This window comes from Vitis vinifera, chromosome 18 (assembly GCF_030704535.1).
Source record: "Vitis vinifera cultivar Pinot Noir 40024 chromosome 18, ASM3070453v1".
In the NCBI taxonomy this organism is placed as follows: Eukaryota; Viridiplantae; Streptophyta; class Magnoliopsida; order Vitales; family Vitaceae; genus Vitis; species Vitis vinifera.
The window spans coordinates 29691560-29703352 of NC_081822.1; the positions used below are offsets into that span (position 1 = coordinate 29691560).

Below are 11793 nucleotides of genomic sequence, written 5' to 3' on the forward strand. Positions count from 1 at the left end.
TGGGATACTTGTAAAAATAATTTTATAATCTTGTAGTTTTAATAAAAACACAAGTTGGGAAAGTTTCAGTAAAATTGATTGTTGGTTGTGATCATATTGGCTTTTGTTGTGTGGCTTCAAGAAGGTTGGCTAAGATCGGTGTCTTAAGACTGCACACTTCAAAAAATAAAAAATAAAATGGTGGTTGTTTTCAATGGTGTGGCAACTATCATAGTGAAAGAATAGTTATCTATATGTATTTCAAAAGAGATACACATAAAAAGAGACTCGATTTAGACCAAATCCCAAATTTTATGAAGAAGTCATATTTGATAGACTCAATTATAAATAAGTAAAGCACAAATGCGTAACCTAGAAAATCATATCAACTAGCCTTTATTAAGAAGGTAATTAGAATCATGGTCTAAAATGTGGTTTAGGCTATATAGAATGAGAAATAAACACTATGGAAGTACATTGACACACAATATTTAATTAGTGTGTAGAAGAATGACAAAATATGGTATACAAGTGCATTTATTGGTCAATAGAAATAGGCTAAAATGATTGATCTATTGGTGCTACTCCAATTATAAATGTTTGGATTCTTTTTTTTTTTTCATTCTTTTTTATTTTGGGCATGACATGAACTTCTAATTTATTTTATTTTTAAAAAATCATTATGTGAAAAAGTTTTATTGAATAGACTTCTTGACATATTCAACTTTTTTTTTTCCCTACGGCAATTTAAAAAGCCTCATTTTGAGTTTAAATTTTTATTTCAACTTCATTCAAAAGAATGCTTCCAGAATCCATAAGCCTATATACTTTCATTATATAAGAAAAAAAAATTTATTTGAAAAATATAATTAAAAAATACGTCTCATTCTTTTTTTTTTTTAAAAAAAGAAAAAAAAAAGAGTGAAATATCTCTCTAAAGATATGAAAAAAGAATAAGTAGTTGCTTGGAATTTATTTTTAAAAATATTCTTCTACCCCTAAAATAGTTTTTTTTTAGAAAAAAAAAAAAGGTTTTCAATTCAAAAGGGTTAAATTTTAATTTAAAAAATATTTTTAAGAATTTATTTTAAAAATAGATTTAAGATATTTTAATTATTTTTGACAGAGTATTCTAAAAAATAATTTGAAGAGTATTTATGAATTTTTGTCGTGGGATTTTTTAAGAAGATATCCAGTCAAGGAGGGAATATTAAATTAGATTTTACATTTTCATTGTGTAAGTGTGGAGAAGCGCAAAACCAATGACCTTCTTAAACAGATTGGGACTACTGGGAGATCAAACGGTGTGATTTCGGTTTGGTTCCCCTGTTTCATGAGCATAAGCCCTAGCAGTACATTCGTTTGGCTATCGGGAAAAAGAAAAGAAAATTCTGTTTCTTATACCTGGTTTGGGATTTACAGGCAGTTATAAAATCCGGTCTCTCTTTTCTTGGCTCCCGATTTCTCAGCGACAATATTCCGAGTTCATGTTTCGTTTGTCTTTGCTTTATCCACAAGCAAACGAAAGTCAGTACAGAAAGCACAACTTTCTGATGGCTGGAAACCTTAGAGAAAGAACAGGAACGCCTCTCTCGCACTCTTGAATGTTCCAATACTCCAAATAGAATAAGTCTCTATACTCTACACGCGCATTTTCGTTTTCTAGAGCTTTATCTTACTGGTGAATCGATTGCAGCAAAGAAAAATTGTTGTATTGAATTAGTTTAATTCTGTCCATTTATTATATCTGCAGTTTGAATCATGGAATTAATTTTTGTCATTGTATTATATTAATGTTCAATTAATTTTTTGTGGCTTTGATTAAGAATAGATTAAGCTAATTTGCATTGTCAAGAAACAGGTGTTTGAGTGTGGATTTGGATATGAATGGATCATTTTAACAAACAAGCTCGCTTTGTAGTTTGACTAAGTTAGGTCACTCTTGATTTAAATCTGTCTTTGTACTTATTGACGGTTTTGGAATTGATTGCCAAGTTCTCTTTTTTTCCTTCATTTGGGGAAGACATTTGGCTTACAGTGATAATTGTAAACATTAGCTCCTTGCTCTATATCTGCAAGTGATTGTATTGCTTTCAGAACTGTAAAATATCTCTCAATGGCTAGAACCAAAAATATGCTACTTCAAGGAAAGTATTCATGGTAAAAAAAATATATTGCAGAACAAGATTTTTTTGGCATGTTTTGGAACTTCATTATCATATCATGGTTGAGAACTTCATAACTACTCTTTTAATTCATGGCAGTTGCAGTTTTCATGATGAAGGGTATGTGACCTGTGTAAAAGTGTACACGTTTCAGATTGCTCATTGGTAAGTTTGAGCTTCTTATGAATGTCCTGTTTATGTACTGTTTAGTGATTAGTCTGAATAGTCATTTATAGTTGATTAGCTACATAGAGAAATGCAAAAAAAAAAACCATTGCTTTGGATGGAATAAAATTGTCTTCCTATTGATCTTGTCTCACTCAAGTGGAAACTTTCTAATTTCAAATTTCATCACCGTAATGTTATTCAAACATTGTCTTTAACATTCAAGAAGCTTTCCTACACATGTTATTAAATAGAAAAAGAATATTCGGTTTGTATTTTGATTTTGATTTTTGGCATTAATAAATATTACGTGATCTAGATTGGTGTTTATCTAATATGTCCCTAACTTTATTTAGTTTTTCAATCAGTGTTCTAGTTAATTTTTAGGGGGGATTCACATAGAAACTTTTTTGGAAACTGATGTGTATAAGTCTCTTTTGTGATATGTGTCTTTTGGTTAATGTCGATGAAAACTTTTTTGTGACATGCGTCTTATGGTTAATGTGTATTAGTCTCTTTTGTGACTTTTTTTTTGTCCTTTCCCATTCTTGACCAATTTTTGTATTTTTCTCTTATGCATGTGTACACCACACAACTTATGTTATCTTTATATAGAATTATGTGGGCGCTTTTATGAATAGTTATGGAATTGCTTGGATGTTTAATTTAGTGTTGTGAAGAGAATGCAATGGCGGGATTTTTGAGGATATTGAGCGCACTCATTTGGACATGAAAAAAGTTTTCTAAGGTCTGTTAATTTTTATGATCTAGGGATACCTTAATGAAGGAAAATATTTTTTTCTTGGGTTAATTGACTTCTTAAGGAACATGTAAGATAAGGATACATGCATATGCTTTCTTTTACTTTTCTTTTTCTAGTGGCTCTCTTTGCATGCTTCATGTGTAATGAGGCCGTGCCTCTTCTTTTATTTTGTACATATAAAAAAATGGAGAGGAAGAATTCAATCATAAGAAAAGATTCTATACTGCTATGTTGCACTATCTAAGCTGAATTTGATTACTATTGTTGGATTGTCAAGCTATTTGATGGTTCTACGTGGTGGAAGGTTGCATTCAGTATTCACTATGATTGTAGAGCATTCTTACATGAATATTTGTTAATTTAATTCTCAAGGCTGATGTAAAGAAGGAAAGAAAAGACCCAGAAAAAATTAACCATATACAATACTGCATAGTGTTTTTGAATGTTGAGCATAGGAGCACTGTTGGCTGCATTTTTCTAGAGCAAAAGAAATTCTAATGCTCCATATAGGGTAAAGATGTAAAGTCGTAAAAGATTGAAAAGACTGCTGAAGTTAGAAAATGGAGAGGAAAAAATTCTTTATCAGTGATTCTAAGGCATTGCTACAAGGCTATATATTGAACAAAAATTCTAAATCTAGAATCTAAAGAGGGCAACAAAGAATTTAAACAAGGAAACAAATTAATTCTAGCAAAATTTTAGTATCTACATAATATTGTACAACTATACAGTACTTAACCATGGAAACTATATTACATGGTCAATTATATAATTCCAATTCTTCTAATACTCCACCTCAAGTTAGTGCAAAGATGTTTTGCACTCCTAGCCTTTTAGTCATTTTTTGAAATGCCAAACTTTGAAGTCCTTTGGCGAGAACATCAGCCAGTTGATTAGGAGCTCATGTCTATGGTGTGCACACATAACCACTTCTTTGATGGTAGAAGGAACTTCATGAGAGGATATCTGAATGACAAAGGCTTGAAAAAAATGTTGAAAAGAAACAAATTGAGAGACAAGGTGATGAGTGCAGGATTTAACACTTTTTTGGATGACGATAGGCAAATTTCATTAGGGATACTAACATGTCCCAAGATGCTTTGGGTGGCTTTCATCCTTGACATGCTCTAGGAACTTGCCTTCAATGGTCACCTTGAGCATGTACATCACCTTTGTAAGTTTTAATTGTCCATTTTCTGAGGGCTTCAACATTTTATGGACTTAGTGGTATGCTGCTGCTTCCACCAGCTACTTCCCATAAATCACGACCTTTAAATAGGATTTAATTATGATGTCCCAATTTTTATAATTGTGTTTGCTCAATTGACGAGCCCACTCATGCTAAAATCTACCATTGTGATCTTTACTAACAAGCTTGGTCTAGATGTAATCAATTCTACCATCCTAGTTGGTAGTCCACCATGATCTTTGTAGCGTCTTGATCTCTTGGTCCTTTACCACACAATTTCTCAAATCGTGGTCCTTAACCATGCAAGACCTTGAACAATTGGCCTGTAATCTCCTTCTCTAATACCAAATTGTAGATATCTCCTGTGACCTCTAAGAAATAATTACCAAGAAATGTTAAAAATATTATTACCAAATATTGGAGAAATAAGTATACTAAGAAACTAATGCACTCAATATTTCATGTAGAATTTCACCAAATATTCAACCCAAAACCATGCACTGAAGCAATAAGAGGCCCATGTCTTCTTAATTATCATATCATAGTAAAAAGGCCCACAAGCAAACAACCCAAACAAAATAGATTAAATAAAAATACTAAATAGGCCCAAAAACACCAATTCAATAAGCTCGTTGAACTCTAATTCTACATAATCAAGTAGCCTAACCTAATTACCCCTTACCAAACATTGCTTAATCCCTAAGCAGTCTTTTTCTTCTTTTACCCAAACCCTCTCTTTCTACCATAACTCCCGCAATTGAAAGAGATGGAGAGAGAATGGGAACAAGGTATCTTTAAAGCTCTAAGGGTGATTCTCTGATCGTGGTAATGAAAGGTAACAATTGTGATTGGCAAGGAGTGGCGGAAAAAACAATGACTAAGAGGGTGACAACTATGACAATGGTGGTGATGGATTTCGATCGGTGGTTGTGATTGCAACAGTGGTAGTTGTGCGGTGGCCAATTTCAATAATTGTGGTTCCCTCATCTAGAATAGTGTTGATCTCTTACCCTCAAACAAATAGCTCCCCCCACCCACTCTTACCCTTTCTTGTATGAAGCATTTAGGCCGATCTAAAGCTTTGGACACAATTTCAAAAACGAGAAGACCCTTCCTCCTTCGATCTCTTGTTTGAAACAATTTAAGGTTAAAATTTTTTTCACACTAAAAAACTAAGATTTGTTTCCTCTTTTAAGCTTTTTTGGGTTGTCACATATATTCTTGCTCAAGAAGAGAAAATAGATAGTGTGATTAAGCACCATTTCTGGTAAATGGATGGTGAAGATTGGCCAGATCCACTTCCTAAAGGATGGACATTGAAGAAGTATTCTAACGGCAAGGTAATCCAACATTTTCATTGTATTTGAATTGAGATTTTTTTGTTTTCTAGGATTTTATAGATTATCTACTCCTATTAGAACTAATTTCATGGGTTTCTAGATTTGTGTTTATTTGCATTAATTATATCAATTTTAATAATTAGGGTAGTATGATTGTTTTGAATAGCGTTTTTTATTTTTATTTTTAGTAAATTTGGCTTCTCTTTTGATTCATTTAAAAAAAAAGATCTCCTATAATTACTAGTTTTTTGGTTTTATTTAATAGGGGAAATGATTGGAAAATAAGGAAGGGAGAGTAGGAAAGAGAAGAGAAGGGAAATATCTTTCATTTTGTTGGTTTATACAAGGAAAGCATAGGGAAAATCAATATTTTCTTGGTTGAATAGAAAAATTGAGTTTGATGATCCAAGTTTAAATTTGATCAGATTTTAACAATACAAAATCTAGGGTTGTTAGGAAGGAGGAGGAGTAATTGATAGAGAGAGGGAGAGAGTCACAATAAAATCCTCTTATGAGTGGATTTGAAGTGACACCTTATATTTATCTCATGAACATCGAGTAGCAAGTCTTTACACAATCCATAAATTTCATTAATTTTTCCTTTTTAAAAAAGCCTAAACCCAATTGTAGAAATCCTGTAGCCCTTGGTGTGTTGTTTCATCTAACTATTCTAAAATGTTTTCCTTCAAATCTAACCTTTTTGAAGAAGAAAACTCTATTCGGCCTGAAAGGGAAATATTTAAGAAATTTGTAATGATTTCGTTCTTTTCTCTTCTTGTTCATAAACTAAACTCCTAGGGCTGAGGACAATTTTAGAAGTTCCCTACTTTTCCTATTCATTATTTTCTTGCAAAAGAAATGAAACATGTCTTGACTTATTTGAAAAAACACCTAGAATGCATGCTAGTTAAACATGATGCTTGGGTTTGGAAAGTTTTTTCCCATGATAAATGTTATACATAGGAGGATACTTTGAAATGCTTGGAATTTTCTTGTTTAAAAATCCAAAAATATTAATGATGGTTAGTAATTAGATGCCTTGTAGACGTTGGTATCATGTACTATGAGAAATGTAGGTTGTTATATGCAAGCCATGGACTGAAAAAGAATTATGATTTACAACTTTTTATTACGAGGGATAACTCACAAGTGCAATTTGGCCCAATAGATATTTAAAAAAGCATTATTAACAAGTTTTCTTTAATGGATTAGGCAATTGCCACTTTCCATGCATGTTAGCTTTTAGCATTTGAAGTTCTTAAAACTTTTTCCTTTATAAACACTTTTGATGTGTTGATACTAGAAGACAATAGATTATTGATTTGCTTCCCTACTGTTGCTTTTCGTATTGTTGCTTGATGTGATAACATGATATTTTATGGTCAAAATAACTTTTGGAAGCAGTCAATGTTTGATTTCATGAAACTTTGTCGTCATAATAATTGCCACCAGAAATGCACCGATTACATTTTTCTTTGGGTGTTGTAGGTTTGGGCACATAATACGAGGACTGGACAGACATTTCGTACAAAAAAAGATCTCCTTCGTTATGTGCATTATGCTGAAAATGTGCTTCCTCTTTTTGCTAGTAAGTCAAAATTTATACTTTCATCTTTCACTAATTGATTATTTAATTTTGTTTTCCATTTGTTCTCAACACAGTGTTTTTAAAGAATGCGCGAGATTGTTATATGTGCATATCTTAGTGTGTTCCGTGGTTTAATATGCAATTGTGTTTCCACCTTAGCTTTTTTGCTCCCATTTTTTTGTGATTATGTAGTCATGGGTTCTTTTGCTAAAACCCAGAATGTGATTGTGTCTTATACATAGTTTGGATGCTAGAATGTTCTGTTTATATTTATCGTGTCTTGCTACACAAATTATTTCATACCAAATTAATGATTTCCTGTATAAATGATTGTGCCAAGTCTATTATCCATTTTTTGCGAAATACTAGTGGAATTTATATTGTGTTAATACTACATTTTTTTGAATTTTTTTTTTCTTTTTTTTTGGTTAAATATTCATTGTAAAGCACCAATCCACTCTTAAGGGGTAACTTAAGTAGTTTCTCTTACCATACATTATAAGTTTTAAAAGGAGTTGCAAAAGTATCTTGTAAGTATCATTGTGTTGCTAACTTGCTAAAAATTGTTCTTATCAAAAAGTGGCTTATATGTTAAGGACTTAGGAAAAGGTGTCTTGTAAAAATATCATATGAGAAGAATGACAAGAGTAATGTTCATCTTCTTTAAAAAAATAATAATAAGTATTAACTAGTTTACCTCTATTAATTTTCTTTCATTTGTATCTTAGTTGGGTGATAACTGATAAGGAAGTTCTCAATTTTATAGACTTGTATAAGAAATTGACGTTAGGAAAATTTTCTTATGAGTACAATGAGAAACCTATTGTGAGATCCATGTGGGACACATGAAAGTAGGTGGTGAAACCTTGGTTTAGTAATCATGTTTTCTCATGAAAAAAAATGTTATTTTCCCATATTTCACTTGCCACTTCTCCACCAGTTTCTTTTGATATTATCTACCTATGCACATTTATATATCATCATTCACACCTATTAAGAAAAAAAAAAAAAAAAAAAATCTTTACTATCTTTCATCTTCTTTTCCTGAACTTCTAAAAACTTTGTGGCTTCTCTCTTATTATTATTTTTAATTTCATGTTGTTCCATGTGATCATCTTTTTATTAGCTTCTTGGGCATTCAAAGGAAAATTTGTCATCTTATCTTACCATTTCTTCAAATGAAGGGCTGATTTGGTTTGACTTATTATAAAATCGCTATCGTATCCCTTATTCTTTTCCAATGTGTTATGGAATTTAGAGGAAGCTATGAAAAGCTCCCTGAGTTGCTCCCTTCCTTTGTGCTAGTTTTGTGAGATTGAGTCACTACTATATATTTTGATACTCAAGTTGAAATTATATTACACCCATCATGTCTTTCCGGCTTGTTCCTGAGTCTATTTAGTTTCAAATCACTGTGATTTGAAACTAGATAGCCGTCGATGTCTTGAAAATATAGGTTTAGAAAAAAAGGTATTACCTTGATTGATTGAATTGAAAGAGACTCCCCGGTCCGGGAGACAAGTTGAATTTGAAAATTGTAAACAAATATTTTAGTGAATTTGTTGACTGGATTAGAAATTCTAGCCCAATTTTAAGGGTATTAAATGCACACTATTGATTTGTGGTATTTGTTTCTTTCCAGCTTTCTGAAGTATTGGGGGACAATTCATTCTTTAAGTACATGAGACTTAACTTAGTAGGTTAAAGTCATTTTTTTTCTGTTTATTTAACTTAATATTGAAGTTGTCAGAATCATGATTTATATATTAGTTGTTTTAGTTATAGTTTGAAAAGTATTTATCTCACCAAATGGAGACTTCTTATTTGATGAAATATTTTTTTTCATCATATTCTCAGAAACCGGGAGCATATTAAGTGGACTTTTAAGGTATTGGGCTCGTGGTCCTTAAGCTAAACTGGAGCATGTGGTCTTTAATCTAAATTTCTTTAGGTGAAATTCTTTGTTTTTTTGGGTGATCTTTCAGCTAAATTTCTGTGTTGAATTCTTTGTTTTATGGGGGTTGAACTCCAAAGTGGTAGAATCTCTCTACTCTGTCTGTCTCTCGGGGGATTTTGAAAATGAGTTGAATCTTTATTATTTTTTGGCTTGTGGGGTGCATCTATTGTGCTGCATCACCTGCATTACATGTCATTGTTTAACCTTCACTTCGGCTTAAATCAGTAACTTTTTTGACTTCTGAGATAATGTGGTTTCATTATTTTTTTGATAGATTCGTATTTTTTTATAATGAATCAAATAGGATAAAATTATTTTTATTTCCATTTTTTTTTCATTTTTTAGTACTTTTCGAAACCAAACATAGCCATAATAATGTGGTTTCATTATTTCATTCCTGTTAAATAAAAATCATTTGCCCGCATTTTCTTTAAGACAACTTTTTCTCCTCACGTTATGCACAACCAGTACATACATTCCACCATATTTAAGACTCATTTGATATAAGAAATAAGATTATCTTCTATTTTAAATTGTGATGTTTTTTTTCAGATTCAACTATGGAATTACTTATCTTCCAAAAAGTGTGATGTCTTATTATTTTATATCCTGTTCATTCATATCTACCTTAATTTTATTCTTTTTATACGATCTTGTTATTTATACGTTCGTTCAATGATGGAGGTTGGAAGTTTGTTAGTTAGCTCATATTTGTAACCGGTTTGGAAGTTTAATCTGTAACACTTTTGAAAAATGATTTTTGGAAGAATCATCTAACAAGTGATAATTCAGGAATGTGATTTTCAAAAGTTTGTCGAACAAATAATTTTTGTTGGGAAGCACTTCTAGCTCTGTTAAAATCTTTTCTTTCTCCTGAGTTGATCTCTACTGTGTGATGCAGACAACAATCTCCCATATGAAGACTCTCAAGCCGTAGCAGATTCCAAAGGCAAAGCTGTTGATGATTACACAGACGAATCTGTAAAAGCTTTTGATGATAAAGAAGGAAATTCAGAGCAACCTTCTAACAATGAAGATGGCAATTCGGGGGAAGGTGATGATGATGATGATGACGATGACGACGACGACAACAACAGTTTGTATGGAGGTTTAGACTTCAGCAAAGGCATTTGGGGCATAGATGATGTTGAGATAATCGAACGCACCTCATCCCATGCTTCAGTAATTGTAACTGATGTCCCGAATACCCACAATAATCAACTGCCAGAGAGAAACATGAAGGTCCAGGCTGACCAACAGCCAGAGACGAAGACGAAGGCGAAGACGGTAACTGAACACCGGAGAAACAAGAGAACTGGGCCTCAGAAGAAATTTAAAATGCCTCCTAAGCGTTTTCGTGGATCAGGCTCACGTAAGAACCGTCATCAGAAGCCTTAGAAAGTTCCCTTATGTTTGCTCTTCCTATGAAAACTCCAAAATACATGTCTACCTGTAGTGTTTTACTTATGATATTGCTTTTCTAATTAGGCTACTTTTCCTTTCATGAAGGTAATAAGCAAAGGAAAAAAGGAAAAAAAAAATTAGTAAAGAATATTTGGTTTATCATGAAAAATATAATAGAAAAATTAAATATAATTAATATCAATTAAATTTTTATCCATTTGTAAATTACCTAGTTTTTGTATGAAAGAGGAATATCAGGTGAAATGAGTTTCAAAAAACATATACAAATAATTTTTTTATATATATATTTTTTTTAAATTTCACAATTTAAAAATCTATACAATGTGCATAGGCCCATCATTGGGCCAAAGCCCTTCCCACACGCTTTGCTGAGTTCAGCATGATGCATAATATTGGGATTCAATTTATTTATTTTTTTCTTTCTTTCTTTTTATTTTTTGGGAAAAAAATGTCATCCTCTCCCTTGGGTTTGAATTAGGGCTTTGGTGGACAAAAGGGAAGGATGCACCATCAAAACTTTAAAATAAATTTAAATATTTATCTATATTATAATATAATAAAAATATAAATAAAAAAAGTAATAATTTTAAAGATAATAATATATATATATATATATATATATATATATATATATATATATATATATATAACTGTTGAAATATGAACAAATTTAAATAATATAACCTTATTTCATGTTAACAATTAAAACTTACATATTTAATAAAATTCGAAATACTAATAATTTTATAAATCCACATGTTATCCTTAAGGTGTATTCTAATTTTTATAATTATTTTTAATTTAAATAATATTCAAATTATATATTTATAATATCATAGTTGGACTATGGTTTACTCGTGTTGGTTGATCATTGAATTATGAATTAATAATTTTTTTGATTTAATAATTATTCCGATTTTAAAAACATTTGTTTTATTAGATGTTTTTAAATAAAAATTGATAAATTTTTTATTTTAATTAAATGATAAACTAAAAAAGACAAAAAGAAACCCAAATTTATATATCTAAATATTTTCTTATTGAGATATTAATAAATATTAATAGTTGAAAATTTAACAAATAAAATTATCTAGTTTGAATGATTCAAATTAGCATTTACTATTATAGTTACATTGTTCCAAAAAAAGAAATCCATTAATTTTATTTTGGAAACTTAAAAACTTCCAATGTATTTTCAATATTCATTTCCATGCACCAAACA

The 11793-nt window shown here is 30.9% G+C and overlaps 1 protein-coding gene across 3 annotated transcripts; it reads left to right on the forward strand.

Moving 5' to 3' along the window:
• Nucleotides 1-1168: 1168 nt before the first annotated feature.
• LOC104882768 (uncharacterized) lies at nucleotides 1169-10638 on the forward strand. Of its 3 annotated transcripts, none has more exons than XR_002028920.2 (4): nucleotides 1169-2309; nucleotides 7090-7189; nucleotides 9047-9077; nucleotides 10048-10160. XR_002028920.2 is itself a non-coding variant. In XM_010667122.3 (3 exons), exons 1-3 carry the CDS (start codon nucleotides 5533-5535, stop codon nucleotides 10542-10544), a joined length of 666 nt encoding a protein of 221 aa, XP_010665424.1. In that variant the 5' UTR covers nucleotides 3065-5532; the 3' UTR covers nucleotides 10545-10638. The 3 variants fall into 3 exon arrangements, 1 of the variants encoding a protein (XP_010665424.1); XR_002028921.2 differs by having other exon boundaries at nucleotides 9047-9140; nucleotides 10048-10134; XM_010667122.3 differs by lacking the exons at nucleotides 1169-2309; nucleotides 9047-9077 and adding an exon at nucleotides 3065-5601 and having other exon boundaries at nucleotides 10048-10638.
• The last annotated feature ends 1155 nt before the right edge of the window (nucleotides 10639-11793 follow it).

Bases quoted from the DNA above. Each gene is read 5' to 3' on its own strand.
- LOC104882768 (XM_010667122.3), top strand. From the start codon at position 5,533: ATGGATGGTGAAGATTGGCCAGATCCACTTCCTAAAGGATGGACATTG. The intron at 5,602-7,089 runs GTAATCCAACAT...TGGGTGTTGTAG, and splicing joins AGAAGTATTCTAACGGCAAG to GTTTGGGCACATAATACGAG. The intron at 7,190-10,047 runs GTAAGTCAAAAT...TGTGTGATGCAG, and splicing joins TGTGCTTCCTCTTTTTGCTA to ACAACAATCTCCCATATGAA.